The sequence below is a fragment of the Ascaphus truei genome, chromosome 4 (assembly GCF_040206685.1).
Source record: "Ascaphus truei isolate aAscTru1 chromosome 4, aAscTru1.hap1, whole genome shotgun sequence".
In the NCBI taxonomy this organism is placed as follows: domain Eukaryota; kingdom Metazoa; phylum Chordata; class Amphibia; order Anura; family Ascaphidae; genus Ascaphus; species Ascaphus truei.
In genome coordinates, this window is record NC_134486.1 from 79,361,255 (window position 1) to 79,380,251 (window position 18,997).

General features: G+C 41.5%; 1 protein-coding gene across 2 annotated transcripts in view; it reads right to left on the reverse strand.

Annotated features, from left to right (window-relative positions):
* Positions 1-1,060: 1,060 nt before the first annotated feature.
* Positions 1,061-18,997, reverse strand: part of PLEK (pleckstrin) — a 121,959-nt gene continuing 104,022 nt past the window's right edge. The window contains exons 7-10 of one of the 2 annotated variants that reach the window (XM_075596086.1): positions 18,142-18,246; positions 11,669-11,752; positions 10,906-10,975; positions 1,061-2,700 (exon numbers count right to left, since the gene is read on the reverse strand). In XM_075596086.1, coding sequence (XP_075452201.1) covers positions 2,561-2,700; positions 10,906-10,975; positions 11,669-11,752; positions 18,142-18,246 — 399 coding nt within the window. In that variant the 3' untranslated portion in view covers positions 1,061-2,560. The remainder of the gene's footprint in view (positions 2,701-10,905; positions 10,976-11,668; positions 11,753-18,141; positions 18,247-18,997) is intronic. The other variant, XM_075596087.1, reaches the window with a different exon arrangement.

The window sequence follows — 18,997 nt, forward strand, 5'->3', positions numbered from 1 at the left end:
GTTTTTTATTTTATATATATATATATATATATGTAGGGAAAAGCACAGACAGCGCCCTTAAAAACACACACCCAAATTGCTGCAACTCTAACCCCACCCAGCAAAATTGAACACCCAGCACAGATGTCTAAACAATGAATATTGTAAATGGATTAAAAAGTGGTCAGGAACAAGTGGATGTACATAAATTGTGAATATATAAAAAATGCAGATTGCATATATGAAAAAAGTGTATACTAATAAAAAATAAATAAAAAAAATGTGTGTTGGACTGAACAAATAATGAATGAATTAAAAAAAATATATGTGAAAAATATCAAAAAAATCGTGTTAAAAATGTGTCATAAGAAAAAACATATGCATTACAACACAATACTTAATAGTCCATGAATGTCCTTTTATAAGATGTATATGGTCCGGGCTGCTTTGTTCTTGGGCTCACCAACCTCCCAACGATACCTATCAGAAAAAAAGAAAGAGAAAAAGCGCCTGATCCATGTGTAAAATCAGATAAAAAAGTTTTAATATGCCATGAACAGACGATTGCCAAGTCACACTTTGTCAATGTAAAATGAGCATTTTATGGGACCAGCCCATGCACCAGACCGACGTCAAAGTTCCACAGTTGTGCTCCGTCTGCATACAGTTGCTGCCTCTGTGAATCTGCTTAGCTGGTTGCCGGTATCACCGTTAAAACCTCTTTCCGTCACCTGGATGGGATTCCCGGTCTGCACGGCTGTACTTGAGATATCACCAGTCAACCGGCAACCAGCTAAGCAGATTCACAGAGGCAGCAACTGTATGCAGACGGAGCACAACTGTGGAACTTTGACATCGGGCTGGTACATGGGCTGGTCCCATAAAATGCTCATTTTACATTGACAAAGTGTGACTTGGCAATCGTCTGTTCATGGCATATTAAAACCTTTTTATCTGATTTTACACATGGATCGGGCGCTTTTTCTCTTTTTTATATATATATATATATATATATATATATATATATATATATATATATATATATATATATATATATATATAGTACCATTCCTTGCACCACTTCTTTACTTTGACAAATAGGGAGTCATCCATGTAAAAAATGGGGATTCACTAATTGTTTTTAAAGTCTCCCTGTGGTTTAGGAAGACTGGATTTACCTTCCTGATTGTGAATAAAGCAATTTAAAAGGTTGCGCTATGATGGCCGGCACCACCATATACCTGGCGGTAAAAAGTAGTTTACACCCCTATCTTAACAACTTGCCCTTAAATGTTGCAGTGGATCCCATAACTTACATAAAACCCTCCTCCCTTTTGTTCACTTGCATGTCATGAAAAAGCTTCTGGTACAAAAGAGCACAAACTTTGGTCTAAAAATGACGGGAAAAGGTTTAGGGAAACCACTAGCAAAATCTCGAGCAATTTGCTGCAGTGTTGGACTTTGTGCCACTTATTAATATTTCTACATAATTACCGTGCCTCCCAAATTTGTTTGTGCTTTCTACATACTGTACAGTACTTCTCTAATTGAGTTTTAAAAAATGCTATTTTTGTATTTGTGTTCTTAAATAACAAGAAATAAAGGTCATCAAAGTCAAGCATACAGTAGATAATGTTACTCTTCACTTTCCTTCCCTTTACTGGGGAATCAGCTAGAAGCAAATGTTTCCTGTTTCCCTGCCATATATTGCGTGGTCACTGATAATTCAGCTGTTTAATTACTGAAGGGAAAGCCCTGAAATTCAAAATAGATGTGAGGGGAACTTTTTTTTGTACTGAATTTAACCTACCGCCTCTTAATCTGTTCAGTCCTGTCTCCTCTTCGGTCCAAAAAATACATAGGTGGGAAATAAAAAGTTGTAAAATACTTTAAAATCCTTGCTTTTGTTATATTTATATTGGCGCTAGGTCCAAAATAGCAACATAAAAAAGGCAACTAACAGGCAATATAAGTTAAATGTTAGTAATTTGGTGCCTTTATGAAAATCCTTTTGTGGGACACAATTAGTGCAAATGAGCACCAGATTTATCCAAGAAAATGAATCCTATGGAGAACAATGGGATTATTTCTTGGATCACTTGGGGCAGCAGTCACATGATAGCGACGGCCTCCTAGTGCAGTGTTTTTCAACAGGGGTTCCTAGGAACCTTGGTTTACCCAGACATCCCTAAAGGGTTCCCTGCAATTTTCAGGTCATTTGAAAATTGTACCAAATACAGAAGAATTTACAATGCATCTGATACCAGACACCCTATTAGAGAGGGTCATAATATAAATTTTCGGGCCATCTTTTTTTTATCCTAAAAAAATTAGGTTACGCAAAATATCAACAGAATGGTTTTCTTTTGCACATGTTTATTTAAATATTCTCATTTGCATAAAAAGCTATTTTGCTTGAAATGAAACTGTATTATGTGAAGACATGCTTTGACTAAAATAAGTGTGCTGATTAATACTGTATGTGTCTGTGTGTCTTATAGTCTTCTATAAAGTGAAATAAACACAGAATAATAATAATGGGCTTTTAAAAAGTAACTTTCTCTGTTTAAAGAAAGGACAATTATTTTCCAATTTTGGAAACTGTTTGAATTGCTTTAATCCACTCCGTCCGTTCAGCAGAAGCAGCCGCCTGCAGGAAATAATGCACCTCATTTGCTGTGATGATTTCAAAGAGATTGCCTTCAACTTCATGCTTTTTTGCTGAAAGAAACAAACAAAAGAAAAATATATATATATATATAAAAAAAATAAAAATGTAAGAAAATAGCAGTTACTGTACATGTGTCCTCTTATTTCCATTACAAATAAACCAATAAAAACGTTAATGTAGGAAAAACGAGAGTGCATTAATAGAAAACCCTAAATAGTTAAATAGCAGAGTTTAACGAAGTAGCTCAGAGCTCTATAAAATGCTTCTAATTCCCCCCCCCCGTTTCCTCTTTTTTGTTTATTTTTATTTTTTGTAACAAACGTTATTTATTTTAGCAGAGAAAAAAGGTCAAAACAATGAAAACATATGTGGCTATAAATATACTTTGAAGGAAAGACCGTATGTACTGTATTAAAACTAATCAATCCACATTAACCAAACTTTGTTAAATGTAGCTATTATATTATGACTTTCACTGGTTAATCATTTTATTTTTCTAGTCTCACAGAAGCTGTGGCCTTTTCTAGCAAGCTGCTGAAATACAAAAAGTAGTAACTTTAAGTCTCTCTTTAATCAAATAAATTAATGGGATATTTAACACCAAATTTTAAAAGTCCAGAGTTTAGGGTGGAAAGAGCAACCAGTAATAGACGTAATCTGGTTATGGATCATTCGCCAAAATTTCACAGCTTTTGGGTACTGCTTGTGATGGTGCTCATCTCGAATCAGGAAGCGGACCCGCAGGACTGAGGTAGGGATGCAGAATAGCCGACAAGAGCCCAGGGACAGAGTCCTCTTAGAGTATCCATAGTCTGTAAGCAGGCAAAAGTCATGGATGGCGGCAGAGTCCAGGCAACAGGCAAAAGGTCAGGGCAGGCAGAAAGCAGCGAGGTCGGGGTCACAGTCCGGGATCAGCAACAGGGAATCCAAATACGCGAAAGGGTAATGCGTGACAGAGAAGATCAAATGGAGCTGCAGCAAACAGAACTTTGCTCGGCGACTTCCACTGGGAACTGCGGCCCGGTGGCAACTGCTTTATCCGGCCACCGGGCACCCCTCCGCAACCAGGCCGCCCACTGCCATCAGGCCCGGGACACTTGTACCAGCTGTCCCCCTCTCTCTGCGGCCCTGGCATCAACACCTCTTTCAAAGGCTTAGGCTAAAATCAAAGCTTTCCAATGTTAGATTCAAAAAAGTCTAATCAACTAGATCAAATGCCTTTTTGGCATTGATTAAAATTAAAAAAGGAAGGAGTGCCAGAAACAGTAGCTGCATGGTTCGAATTAATGGTCCTTCTGGTGTTATTGCATGCCCGTCAGTCCATAATAAAACTAAATTGGTCACAGTGGAGACCAAAAGAGGCATAAACAGGTAATGAAACCTAACAAACAAACAATTATAAACCCTCTAAAAAGCGCTAATCTACACAATGTGAATGAAAGTGATTACAAATTAAAGTGAATAGCCCTAAAGTGATCAAAAAATGAAAAAGCAGCCTATGGAACAAAAAATCAACAGGCTATTCCAAACCTGTATGAGCCAAAAAAACATACAAATAAATTGTCCCAGGCGCTGTGAATAAAGTCCAATGAACCCCAATACCGTGAGCCAATTGGGCAGTCTTTGGTAAGGCTTCCTATGCCAGATAGATGATCCTGATAGTTTGGTGGACAGGCAGGGATGTTGTCTGATCTGATGTTATGATGTTTCTGTAATCATAGAGAAAAAAGACAGCAGGGCACGCACATGGCGTGGTATGGCTTTTCTCAATCACCCCCCTGCCTAGAACCCTGAAATCCTACTTACAGGATGAGGGCTCTCGAATACAGTTGAGAGAATCTGTGCCTCACGTCTCCATCCCTCACAGCGTCTCACGGATCCACGTGGTCTGGTCTGCAGGGATCCCCTTACTCGGCGTTGATGGTACCAGGAATGGGGTACTCCAGCACTCCCACAGATGGAGCATGCGGGGGGAGGGGGGGTTGGAGACGGGGAAAGATTGTGGAAATAGACTAGTGTGATAACGTACAGGGTATTTATTAACACACACAAACACGATAAAATCACACTTACAATATAAAAGATTGATGAGCTCCGCTCAAAATGCCGTCCGCAGCCTGTGCAGATCCCAATGTTACTCAGGGAACGGTCGCCACGCGCTGTACTCGATTCCGGATCTCGAGTGACGTCAGCAGTGGGGCAGACCGGGACTCTCCTCACACTAGGAACTACAGGTGCCCGGGCAGCTCAATTCACTAGGCTCCTCCTCCCTACGCGTTTCGTGACGTGTTGTCACTTCCTCAGGGGATACTGGAGCCTAGTGGATAGGCTATTTATGCTAATTTCAGGTAGAGAGCCCTCCTATAAGTGGGACGGACTGGGCGTGATTACCATGAATTACATTCAACTGCGATCGTGGTAATGGCAGATTGGGATCAATGTTAAAACATACATCATCAATTTTGGACCCTTGTCATAGCATATAGTTTAAAAAAACAGCCTACATTTCTAGTGAATTGATTAGTAAATAAAACATCTTGTTGATCAAATCTTAAAAAAATCACCTTGATGGTTTAAAAACATCTACAGTGTATATGATATCATTCAAAACATTGTGTACCAATTAAATAATATTCTTATACAGTACATGTACATATACAGTTGTTATGATATATAATTTTAAATTATAAACAACAATTGTAAAAACAAATATGCAGAGTTCAGTGCACTAGTAAAATGAATTGGTACACAGATTATAAAATGAGCAGTAAAAGTCTGGTGATCACTCAGGTATATTAAAATGATCAAAACCCTAATGAATTCACTGGTCTTTTAAAAAAGCTGCTAGGTCGAAATCGATATTGAGGCCGAGGGGGGACAGTGTCTTCAGTACATAGATCCAATAACTTTCTTTTTTAGATACTAAATTAAGTCTGTCTCCCCCCCGCCAACTACTTTTTGGATTATCGATCCCTACACATATCAGACCCTCTGGTTCTGGCCATGATGTGTTTTAAAATGATTTGAGACGCTATGAGTCTCGAGGCCCCTCTTAATGTTATAGACGTGTTCTGCGAACCGTCTTTTGAGGGGTCTCCCAGTGCGGCCTACATATTGCAGGCCGCAAGGACACTCTAATAAGTACACACAGAAGTTGGTCCTACAATTAATATAAGTTTTAATATCAAAGCTAGTCCCTGTTACTCTGGATTGAAAGTTTTTAGTCTTTTTACTGTACTTGCAACCAATGCAATTGGTGCAAGTGTAATACCCCTTTAGATCATTTAACCATGATTTAAGATTTGATCAACAAGATGTTTTATTTACTAATCAATTCACTAGAAATGTAGGCTGTTTTTTTAAACTATATGCTATGACAAGGGTCCAAAATTGATGATGTATGTTTTAACATTGATCCCAATCTGCCATTACCACGATCGCAGTTGAATGTAATTCATGGTAATCACGCCCAGTCCGTCCCACTTATAGGAGGGCTCTCTACCTGAAATTAGCATAAATAGCCTATCCACTAGGCTCCAGTATCCCCTGAGGAAGTGACAACACGTCACGAAACGCGTAGGGAGGAGGAGCCTAGTGAATTGAGCTGCCCGGGCACCTGTAGTTCCTAGTGTGAGGAGAGTCCCGGTCTGCCCCACTGCTGACGTCACTCGAGATCCGGAATCGAGTACAGCGCGTGGCGACCGTTCCCTGAGTAACATTGGGATCTGCACAGGCTGCGGACGGCATTTTGAGCGGAGCTCATCAATCTTTTATATTGTAAGTGTGATTTTATCGTGTTTGTGTGTGTTAATAAATACCCTGTACGTTATCACACTAGTCTATTTCCACAATCTTTCCCCGTCTCCAACCCCCCCTCCCCCCGCATGCTATCATCTGTGGGAGTGCTGGAGTACCCCATTCCTGGTACCATCAACGCCGAGTAAGGGGATCCCTGCAGACCAGACCACGTGGATCCGTGAGACGCTGTGAGGGATGGAGACGTGAGGCACAGATTCTCTCAACTGTATTCGAGAGCCCTCATCCTGTAAGTAGGATTTCAGGGTTCTAGGCAGGGGGGTGATTGAGAAAAGCCATACCACGCCATGTGCGTGCCCTGCTGTCTTTTTTCTCTATGATTACAGAAACATCATAACATCAGATCAGACAACATCCCTGCCTGTCCACCAAACTATCAGGATCATCTATCTGGCATAGGAAGCCTTACCAAAGACTGCCCAATTGGCTCACGGTATTGGGGTTCATTGGACTTTATTCACAGCGCCTGGGACAATTTATTTGTATGTTTTTTTTTTTAGGTAATGAAACCTGATTGCTTAATAATTTCCACAATCAAAGGGATCTTTTCCTTTTTTAGGAAAATTGAAATGATAGATCAGGTTATAGAATTAGGAACATTTCCTCCATGCAAAATTGACCAAATATGGGGCCAGGGTAGATTCAAACCACTTATAGTACTGTAAGTGTTAGTTAGATAATGTGTTCCGAGAGTCTTAGGGCCTCATGCTATAAACAGCGATAAGCCACTTATTGTCAGCTTATCGCCAAAAAAGCCTACAGCGATTCAGTAAACCCCGATAAGCCAGCGATAAGAGCAAAAATAGCCGGAATTCTTTACAGAGAGAAAAAAAATCGCCAAACGCGCAGCGATAAGCCACTTACCGCCAGTTTCTCAAACTCGCTCAATTTTGGTAGCCCCGATCAGGTTATCACGGCTGATCGCCGCTCTAGAATTGAGATTTCCTCTCCATTCATCCCGCCAGAAAAAGTTGGCAAGAAGGTGGGGAGAAGCTACCGATAAGCGGCAAGACGGCACTTAGAAAAAATAATGCATTTATCCTGCATCGGATAGATGCCAGGAAACTCCGGAGCTGATATCCATTAATATCACCCCCGGAGACCCCTGGCATGAATCTGATGCATGAAAAATGCATTTACAGGCAACTTCATTACCATAGCGGCTAACCGCTAAAGCACTGAAGGGGTTAACCACCAGTGCCATGCTTATTGTGGGTAGCGGGGGTGAGTGAAGGTATTTGGCCCTTGGTGGGTGTTTAAGCCTTGCGGTTGGGTTGCGGGTGGACTTAACCTCTTTATTACCTTAGCTGTTAATACAGCAAAGGTAACGAAGGGGTTAACCCCTCCCGCTACCCACCCGGTAGGTCCAAACACCCATCCTTGGGGATTCTACCCCCTTCACCCACCCCGCTACATACAATAAACAAAAATACACACAACAGCCCTACTACCCACCTCCTAGGCCACCAATAACCCACAGAAAACTATAATTTATTTTTTTATACACAGCATTAATACCACAGGCTGGTGGGGGTCTCCGGGTGGTCCCCATGGGCGTCCGGGGGTCCTCGGGTGGTTCCCGTCGATACCCGCTAGCCTACGGTACCATTCGTGTTATAAAAATAAATAAATATGGCCTACATTTCAATAAATACACCTCCCCCCCCCCCAACACATACAGTACAGTAATATGCAAACTAACTATTATCCAGATATGGATAATAGATCATTTGCCCATTATTAAACGAAACATTAGCCAGGCAGCATAAATAAAGTAAATAAAAACCTTTCTGCTTACCCCTGCCATCCTGAAGGGCATCCTCGTCAGCATACTGCAGGGCCATGTCCTTCGATGCCAGCAAGAATACATTCAAAAATACAATCTAATGGCCCCTTATCCCTTAATCACCTTAGCGGTTAATGCTAAGCGGTTTTACTTTACTTTCAAAGAGGAGCATCTGCCTTATGTTATTTCTGTTTAATATGTTTGAGGACAGGGCCATGCTTTCATATCAGCTTTCCTGCGTGCTGGCCTATTGGATCTGCATGCTCCATCAGGGGTCAGAGGGGAAGCGTGGACAGATCTACAGATCATGGGTTTTTTTTTATTCAGCATCATAGATTTTTGAATTACTGTATGTAAGAAAGAGACCATTGGATGGGTTCTAGAAACTTAAAGATTAATGTGGATGATGGGAGCCCAAAGTGGGAGCTCAGGCCTTAAGCTTCAATGAGATCAGGTTACATCAAGTTTCATATTTTTTTATCAATATATGAAACCAAACATAGAAAATGATGTCAGATAAGAACCACTTGGTCCAACTGGTCTGCTGATCTTCCTATCTGTTGTAAATCCTTAGATCCTCCTTGATCCTAACCTTTCTTTCATATTTAGGACAACCCTACCCTACTGTATACCCTCTACCTCCTCTGTTGGGAGGCAATTCCGCCACCCTTTCCATTAAATAATGTTTCCTCTACCGCAAACAATGTTATCTTTTATTGGTAGTGCAGTAAAAAAACAAGAACCCATGAGTGCATTTGCATGTTTTCCACAGGTCTCCAACCCGGTTTAATTTATTCCATTGCCACATATCTGTTATACAGTACAATGGTTAAACCTTAGTATTTGCAATATTTGATTTGGCAGAGTTACTGATCTTTTAAAACACAGTACCATGCTAAGCAAATGAATCCAGCTACGATGAAACAGGCCTGGCTATTGAAAAAGGCCTAATGCAATCTGAAAAGTGAACTGGAAGCAGTGACGCCTGTAACAGGCCGTTGACATTACAAGAGACCTGGAAAACAACAACATTGCCCCAAACAAAAGTCCATCAAAAGTCTACATTGGGTCCTTAAATGCCTTAATCACTACCAACTCTCATACTTTCTGTCATGTGGAAATGCAGGGTTTTATAACATTGATTTCTTTGGGTCGGTGGGGCACAGGAAATTACCCACAAGATAAGGAGATAATTCTACAGTGAACTACAGTTAAAACAATAAAAATATGTGAAAAAGCTGTACAGTACACCGCTGCGATTCTGTCTCAATACTGCCCTATATGCTCATTTTTTATTTACCAACTGTAAGTGGGATTGCCACATTATACTGTTTCTGATATATTTTCATCTGCGTGCCACACCATGTTTTGCTTTCTTTATTAGAGTGAATCATCATACCAGTGAGAGAACCGATCTGCACACTACAAGACAGGAATGGCTCAGTGAGTAAAGACACTGACTGGCACTGAGTTTGTAGCAGGGGAACCTTGTTTAATTCCTGGCGTTGGTTCCTTGTGACCTGGAGCAAGTCAATTTATCTCCCTGTGCCTCAGGCACCAGAAACATAGCTTGTAAGCTCTATGGAGCAGGGATAGTCTGGGAAAAAAATGTCTGTGAAGCGCTATGTAAAACTAGCAGCGCTATACAAGAACAAACTATTATTATTAACAAATCAAAGTTTATATCTCACCCCATGTGAGTGCATAGATTAGGATTCTTTCACATATATTTTTATTGTTTTAACTACTTTACTGCAGAATTTTTTATTTATCTTTTGGATAAATTCCTGCGCTCCACCGATCCAAAGAGATCCACGTTTGCTAAAGAAGACTGAACACAGTCTATCGAGGTTGGAGCTTCAACAAATGTTTTTGTATCACTTTTTTCCTTATATTATCTCATTATCCAATTGTGGATCCCATACATTAATGTCTCTATGCAGATTGTGACGGGGAGCGCTTCTCTGTCTGTGTTTCTTTTTACAACATTGAGATGCATTATTCAGTGTGTTTACATACAATATTTTATTATTGTATTATTTTTTGTTACCAAAACATATTTACCTTCTCATGTCCCCATTTGCACAGGTATAACATACCATGAGTATATTTTTTGATATAACAACAAATTATAGTCTATCTGCTTGAATGGATGTGTGGGAACAAACTCAATATTTTACACAATCAGAGCCTACTAGGGTAGCAGGTGGCTTTTCCAAAAATACTGAATACAATGGTGCAAGGTGCGATGAGCTCGAGACACCCACACACACACTCGAGAAACACACACACACACTGGAAACACACGCACGCCTTAGACACACACAGTTTACTCATCTCCTTGGCCCCACCCCCAGGCTCCCGACACATCCTCCTGATTGGCTGCATTACCAAGCAGCAGCCAATCAGGATGGAGGAGGCTGCCCAAGCCCCTAGCAACAGCCCTACTCTCTCCCTGCTCAGTGAAAACCAGCGGGCTCCCCAAGCTGGTCAGTTCACTATGTCCAGAGAGGTAACACAAGGTCAGCATTAGCTCTCATTTTTTTTACTGGATAGAGTGTCCAAATACTGGACAGTCCGGTTCAATACTGGACACCTGGCAACCCTAATAGACCCCTATAAACGTAATACTCTGATTAGAAGAGCTACTTACCCTCTGACACGTCTTCTATTGCAGTCACTACACAGCCTCGCAAGTGGATAGCTCCTAAAGGATCTGCATCCTGTCAACATGAGAACATCATTTAGATATCATGCTGTAGATATTGTGTTTTATGTTGTAATGGAAACACTATGTTTTGAAGCAATGTCCATGTACACCTCATCTTAAAAAAAATAATCTTAAACGGCTTCTTACTATCAAGAGTGTATATTCAGAGATTACTCAGGGCTTTGTTGATGAAGAGTCCAGTTTGGCGTGCATCCAGCTCACGTATAGAATATCGGAAGATCTCATGTGGGGGACAGGATGTAGCAGTGCACTGCTCTTTTAAAAAGCGCACAAGTGCGTGAAACGCGTTAGAGGTTCCTGCATCTCTATTTTAAATGTTGCTGACAGCCAAATAAATCTTTTTTCTGCGATCCGGCTCCCATCGTTTTTTACTCTGAGGCAGTGCACCGCTACATCCTGTCCCCCACAGGAGATCTTCCTACTGTATATTTTATTTTTATTACTAATAAGCTTAGTAATGACTAATAACCATACAGTTTGTTGTAGATACACGCCACAATGATAATTATTATGGCCAATATTTACTAAGCGTTGCTATGACAAAATACTTCTGGCATCAGAAGATACCTTATGGCAAATTCAAATGAATGATTCGTAAAGTATCTTCTGCTGTCAGGTGTCTTCAGTGGCTTTAGGCATAGTGCTGTGTAGTAGCTATGCGCCTATACCTTTTAGATTCTCTTACCGTAGCTGGATCATAGTAGTGCAGATAAGCAGGATCATCTCTAAGAACAAATTTCCTAACTTTCCAATTTTTCCTTCTATGCCCCTATGAACAGAGAAATTGAAATAAATATTATTTTCAAGGTATGAGTCAATTAAATACTTTCTGACGTTAGAAAAAACCATTATAACTTCCATATATACTACAGTGCAAACATAGTTATTGAATAATTATGTTTTTTTGTCAGAATTTAAGATGTATAAATAATTTTATTTGGACCTGGATAAAATACCGTTGCCAAACTTCTGTAAAATCATCTTATGGAAGAATATGACTGTCACGGGAGCCCAGGTTATTTACAACTTTTTATCAGGATCATTAATTGAGCAAAACAAGGTAGAGAAATAAATTGTAATTTATTCGGCATAAATTCGCATACACATAGTGAAACACAAAATATAGATGCAAAGACACACTTTCTGGGGGTCTGGGGTCGAAAACTAGACTTTCCTAGGTGCAGAGAAATCTATGGGAGAGTTTTCCCCTGACCTGGACTTCTGGCCCGGAATCTCCTGGAACTCAAATCGGCATGAAATCCCAGCGACCTCTACGTTAGTTTCTGAGAACTTGGGCGCAAAATTCGGGACTGAAATCAAAGCCGTTTGCCTTGCATTTTCGCTCAAAGCAACTTTGAAAAGCCCGCCCGTGCTCTTTCGGCTCTGACTCAAGGGGAACACACAATCTGTTTGGCTCACGGCTTCTTATAGAACGCTCTGCTTCATTCATAAAATAAAAGCAGATAGGACAGCCAATCAACGCGTGGGAACTTTCTCAAGCAGCCAATCAGAGCCAAGCCGGGTAGGAAAACTGGGCCAGTAGGAAATTTGAAATAGCCAAGGGACATGCGCAAGCCTGCCACATCTCCCCCCAGCTATTTCAATGCCACCCGTTGGGCTGGCACCCCTTGGTGTGGCAGAACACGTGGCATCCCGGAGGACTGCCATTGATCTCCGGACCTAGTACTCCACCTTTCCCCGCTAAATGCTGTTCACACCTCTGGGCATCCTCTGGCTGCTTTGAACTCTGATGTCCAGCAGATATACCGGCACCTATGGGTTTGCACGTGCTGCCTGTTTGGACATGGGTTCCGACATATTAAAATCCTCTTTAATAAACTCTTAATCTCTGGGTACAGGGAACAGAAAAGGGAAAAATGTACTCTTTTTATTTCTGTCTACATGATGTCCCCCCATGCTTTCCCTTTGACTCAGGTTGGACTCTCAGAGTCCCCCCAACCTTATGTACGGATGGGTACCCACAAACCATATACTGTTTGTGGGTCACCTTAGCACTAGCTGGAGTACCCCCCTTAACCTAGGGATTCCCTCAGCTAAAGGAATACATATTTATCCCTGTGCCTCATTCTCCTTTCTGAGTTGTGCTGAAGCTAGGCGCCCTAGTGGTGAGTCGCGCTTACATTTCCAAGGGGAGTATTGCCGGGACAATGTGCCTACATGTGTCCGAGAATCAGGCATGATTCCCAGACACATTTATTGGGGAACCGGTAACTCTGGACCCCAGCCTCCTAGGCACATTCAGACAACGGTTCCTCTGCAACCCCCCACCCCCACCCCACCCCTTGAAACTCATACACTAGCAATCCCTGCTTGATGGCATGCCCTGATAGGGAAAACACAACAATTGGTTTTATGACAGACAGTACAATGCAATAATACAATGTGTCTGGGCCCAATAGCTAACTCTCTTGGACCCTTATACACGGAGCAGGGGTAACCAAAACGGGCTTGACATTTATTATATAGCTTGGTTACCCCCTCCAGTCACAATGACTATAAGAAAATCAAGTGGGGCTTCATATTAGAGCATATGTTATACTGTTATGGTTCCCTTGCATTAAAGTGAAAAATGTATAGATATTTAAGATCAATAAATATACCATGGTGTTTTTACATTGTGGAGATGAAATACAAATATGAATAACAATCCTCTCTTAACAATAATTGTGTGAGTTGTGGTTATGTATTCAAAATTAAACTCTGGTTCCAGGAGTTTGCTAAATAGTCTAATGTAACAGAGTATGTCTATTCTGCCTGTCTTTACCCCTGTTATGTAAGTTCCTGCTAGCTGCAGGCTGTGACAGGTTAATTTTGTGGGCTTGTGACCCTGCTACATTCTCCTCTCTGATGGACAGAAGTAAGGTGGTGACTCATGGCCTGTGTAAGCATATCAGGGATACGTATAGACCATGAGCCCGCCCCTTCTGTCTCCTGATGAGGGGCAGTGCCAAATTTGTCAGTCCTGCTCTGAAGGAGGAAGAGAGCAGTAGAGCTGTGAGTCTCTCCCATCCGGGATGAGCGTGCTCACCCCCAGCCCTTGTGGCTGGTAGAACATCTGATTGGAATTCAGCATATGCCCTGTACTATCTGGGGCAAGCATCATCCAGAGGCCTGGAGCCTCTGAGACCCTGCACCACTGTATGAAGATCATCTGCAGTGATTGTCAGAATAAAGACCCTTGTTCATCATACTACTGTCTACGTGTCAGTCCCTGGGCAGAAAGGAAGAAGCATGCAATAGTGGGGACTGATCTCTGAACACCCTGGAGCCCACTACTGATGGAGGCGCTAAGCACCCTGAGAAGAAACTCAGAGAAAGAACCTAAGCCTGTCCTGATCTCCATACCACCACAGATCAGCTCAGCTCTCCTGACCCTAAAAGTTACCACACCCTAGGTAACAGAAGCTGTGTATTTCCCATTTGGGGGGTGGGGGGGGGGGGGGAACAGTGCTACACTAAAATAAAAATAAACATTTAAATGTCAGAAAAGAGGAAGTGGTATCTGTAATTGTTAACTTTCCCACTTCCCCCTTCTTCCCCTCCTCCACATTTTTTTTAACATCCTCCATGAAATCATTAGTCCTTCCTGTTCTCAAACCTACAGTATTTCTATTCTTGTTCCCAATAGTTCATACACGGTTGTTGAATATCAACTCACAGTTCATAATGCATTTCATAAGCAGTAAAATGTATGTATTGTATTGTATGTCTTTATTTATATAGCGCCATTAATATACATAGCGCTTCACAATAGTAATACACTTGACAATCATATAAATAACAAATACAGATAATGGGTCATGAGAATAAGTGCTTCAGACATAAACGTAACATTTAGGAAGAGGAGTCCCTTCTCTGAGGAGCTTACAATCTAATTGGTATGTAGGAGGAAAGTACAGAGACAATAGGAGGGCATTTTGGTAAGTGCTTCTGCAGGGGGCCAAGCTTTATGTATCATGTGTCTAGTCTTATGTGTTATTGTGACTTTATTAAACAATAATGCATGAGAACAAAGATGAAGAATTTATCATAATAAAAAGAAAAATATATTTGTATCTGTGTGCCCCAGTTTGATTTTGGGGGCTACCCAAGAAAAGCCATATTTCTGATTATTGCAACACGGAACTTTCTCTGCTCCCCCTCCTTTGCATTGCACAAAACCTGCTACCATATCTTCTAAAGTAGGGGGTTACTCCATCATCACTCTGTTGAAGTTTGAATTTATGAGGGTAAACCCAAAGATTAAAAAGTGAACTCACCCCCCCCTCCTTTTAATTATTGAGGTTACCCTCAGAACTACAACTCTCCCTTTATCTGGGGGGTGTGTGCCTACTCAGGCGTAGCAGCATCTCACAAATGTTTCATTTTATCTCTAACAGGAAGGGACATTCAACATAGTCACTGCTGACAGTTTAATTTGACTCATCCCATGATTCATCAAATTTCCTACTTTCAGAAAATGGTGTCTGGGATTATTACTGTTTAGTTACTGTAATCACATGAAACAATAGTTCTGGGTCAAAATCTGTCTGTTACTTTGGGATCCACCCCCATTTTTTCTATGTAAAAAATGTTATTTAAGTAAAAAGAAAATGTATCAAATGTCATATTTTCTAAAAGTAGATAAATTGTCATTTTATTGGGTATAATATGGCTCATCCAGACATGTCGGTAGCCATATTACATACTAGATTGCAAAGTATGAAAAATGATTCCTTATTGTTTGCAAACTGCTTAGATTGGTGAGGTCTCCTGACCAAATATGCATATCGAATCAACACCAATTTAAATGTTGATATACTGTATGGTCTGCTAAGTACACTAACACAGAAATCATGAGTAGTACTGTATAACAAAATTTGATGCAAAACGTAAAGTTGGTGGTCTTGATATTTTAGATTGTTTTCAATAAAACAAATTGTGGGGAACGACATACTGTATGTTTGAATTCCTTGGAGCATGTTGTTTCAAAAAATATATACTTTTGTGGGAGTATTTTTATGCTGGTGGCAGTATTGTATTGCTAATGTAATGTACATTAAGTTCTGAAAAATGAAAGTGTGAAAGGTCTTCCTAATTTGGGGTCTGTATTGGCTAAAAAATAATGTAAATGTGTACACAGGGCCGACTACAGCTTTCCTGGGGCCCAGGACTAAAGTTTCCATGAGCCCCCCTCTCAGAATCGATAGCCTTGCAAGATCCCCCCTTTTTCTCTTACACCCCCCTTCTCACACACCACCTTGCTCTCATGCCCTTCTCACACTCCCCTCTCAATTTATCTACCCCTCCTCACACTGCCCCTCTCATTCTTCCCTTCTCCCTATGTATTTCTCTCCCCTCCCCCCACTCAATAACCTCCCTTCCTTCCTCACACTCAATAATTCCCCCTGACATCCTCACACTCACTAACCCCCTCCTCACACTCACTAACCCCATCCCCAAAACACAAAAACAATGACCCCCCCCAGCACAATGCCGACACACTCAACCTCCCACCCACAATCCAGACACACACAATAACCTCCCACCCACAATCTAGACAGACACAATAACCCCCTACCCCTAATTTAAAATGCACACAATAACCCCCCCTCCAATCCAGACACACAATAACCCAGCCAGTCCCCAATCCAGACACACACACAAACACACACACACACACATACACACACACATACACACACATACACAATAACTCCCCCCCTACCTCCAATCCAGATATACATAATAACCTCCCACCCCTAATCCACACACACACACACACACACTCACACACACACACACACACACACACACACACACACACACACACACACACACACACACACACACACACACACACACACACACACACACACATACACACACACACACACTCTTTAGGAGAAAAGCCTCCGGTGCAGCGCTGATTCCACTAACCACCTGTGCTGAAATTGGAATATCTTCAAAACCTGACCTGTTGGGGAGTCTTGAGGACTGAAGTTGAGCCCTATTCACTAAACTCCATTAAGTTCCTTTGCCGTGTCTGGACGGGTGCAACACTAGAGTTAGCTATGCTATAACTAACTTAACATTATATCCGGCATTGGTTCCCTTTCCTCCCCAGCAAAAGCTCTATTTCAGGGATTGAATAGTAGAAAGGTCCAGACTTACATAACAGCACATTATGTTATGTAAGTTAATGCAAGTTAACGTGAACGCTTCCATAATGTGATTATGTCAATGAGCTCAATTCCGACTGTTGTCTTTGCATTTAATTAGATTAGTGAATAGAGCGATACTGTAACTCAAGCAACACAACGTTAGTTTTAGGTAACATCACATTGTGTGTCCTGATTTAACAGAGCTCAGTAAATCCCCCTCACAGTTTGAAAACTGGTGCAAAAGTAAGATTAATAAATAGCACCAGATTTATAAAAAGTCATCCTGCCATGAGACCTTGATACATAACCCTCTGTTTTATTTCACCAGATTAAATAAATAAATAAATCGTATTGCTTTCTATTGCTCCAGTTGCACACCTGGAAAACTTTGACAAACAGACCTAAAATATATTTACATCACCGATTGCTGTGGTAGGAGGCTACTCTACACACTGCCATGAAATATGTCATTACATAGGTCGTGGCAAGTTGCTAAATCTCCTAAGTGATGAGAAACTAAGTAAAATTGCAAGTAAGAGGTACTGTACATACTTCATAAAAGTGTGAAGAAAGTTAAGCATAATATTAGGAAATGGGTAGTCATCTTGGCTGATTAGGGTTGCAGGCTTCTTTTGGTCTCTCTGGGTACAAGAATTGTTAGTCTTAGTTTGTGTGATGTTAAAGCATACTGTACAAAGCTGAACTGGATGGCTTAACATGTTCCCTCTTTTTGTGCCTTTGGCAGAATAAAACAGCTTCACAGTTTGTTGAATCAGAACTACGGTTTACAGTAACACAGAGGCAAATACTGTAAATGAAACAAGCCTTTCTTTATTCCTCTTTAATTTCTGCTAAGAATCATGGCATGTGTTGATACAGTACTTGTCTCTGCTAAAATAGATCAATACAATAAAATGCATCTAAAAAGTATTACAATGTAGAGATTGCTGTGCTTTGTGTTTGTTCATGAAGCAGTCACTCTTTAAATACTGACCTGTTTCAGCAAGCATCCTTGTTTAACCACTGTTCCGCGAAATTCTTCTCTGAGAATCACATCATCATCACTAGAATTTCCTTCGCAGAGAAATCCACTGTCTGGCTGCAGATCACAAAAACATGTTCAATGTCAAATGTGTCATACACCAGAGGTGCGCAAACTGTTGGGCGCGCCCCCTAAGGGAAACACTAGATTTTCTGGCGTGGCACAGCAGTTATAGAGGTCCCGCGCTCTCCCCCCAGGCATTTAAATTAATTGCCGGGGGGCCACGTAAGGCCTCTATAACACACTTCCCTTCCAGAGATGCATCGTCATGGTAACTCAGCGTCAAATGACGCTGCGGGTCACGTAACGTAACGTTAGCATGGCAACGTGATGTCACATGACCCCACACGTCATTTGACGCAGGGGGTTGGGGCGCTAGGCGCCGAGGAGAGCAGGCAGGGGTGTGCACATGAAAATATTGCGTACCCTTGCCATACACAACCCCTCTCAACATTTACAATGAAATCCACAAGTACTCTTAAACACAGAGTCACTACTCGACTCAGGACCTATGACTCTTCTTCTCCCTCCTTACTTCCTCTCATTCCCTCTTAGGCCTCGTCCAGGGTGGCGCTGATTGGGCGGGCGTGCTCATGCTGGCCGCGATGAAATACATTGCGGCAATGTGTGTGGCCAGCGTGAGCATCGCCTGCGCCCGCTCGGCGCTTAGTGCAAGCAAATTAGATTTCGCTGCTCGCAAGCGCATCACGAATCGCCCGGCCGAGCAGAGCGCAGCGCACGAGCGCCAGTGCGCCCATTCCCTGCCTGTCCGCAGCCTTACACAGTGGCAGAACTACAGTGCGGCAAA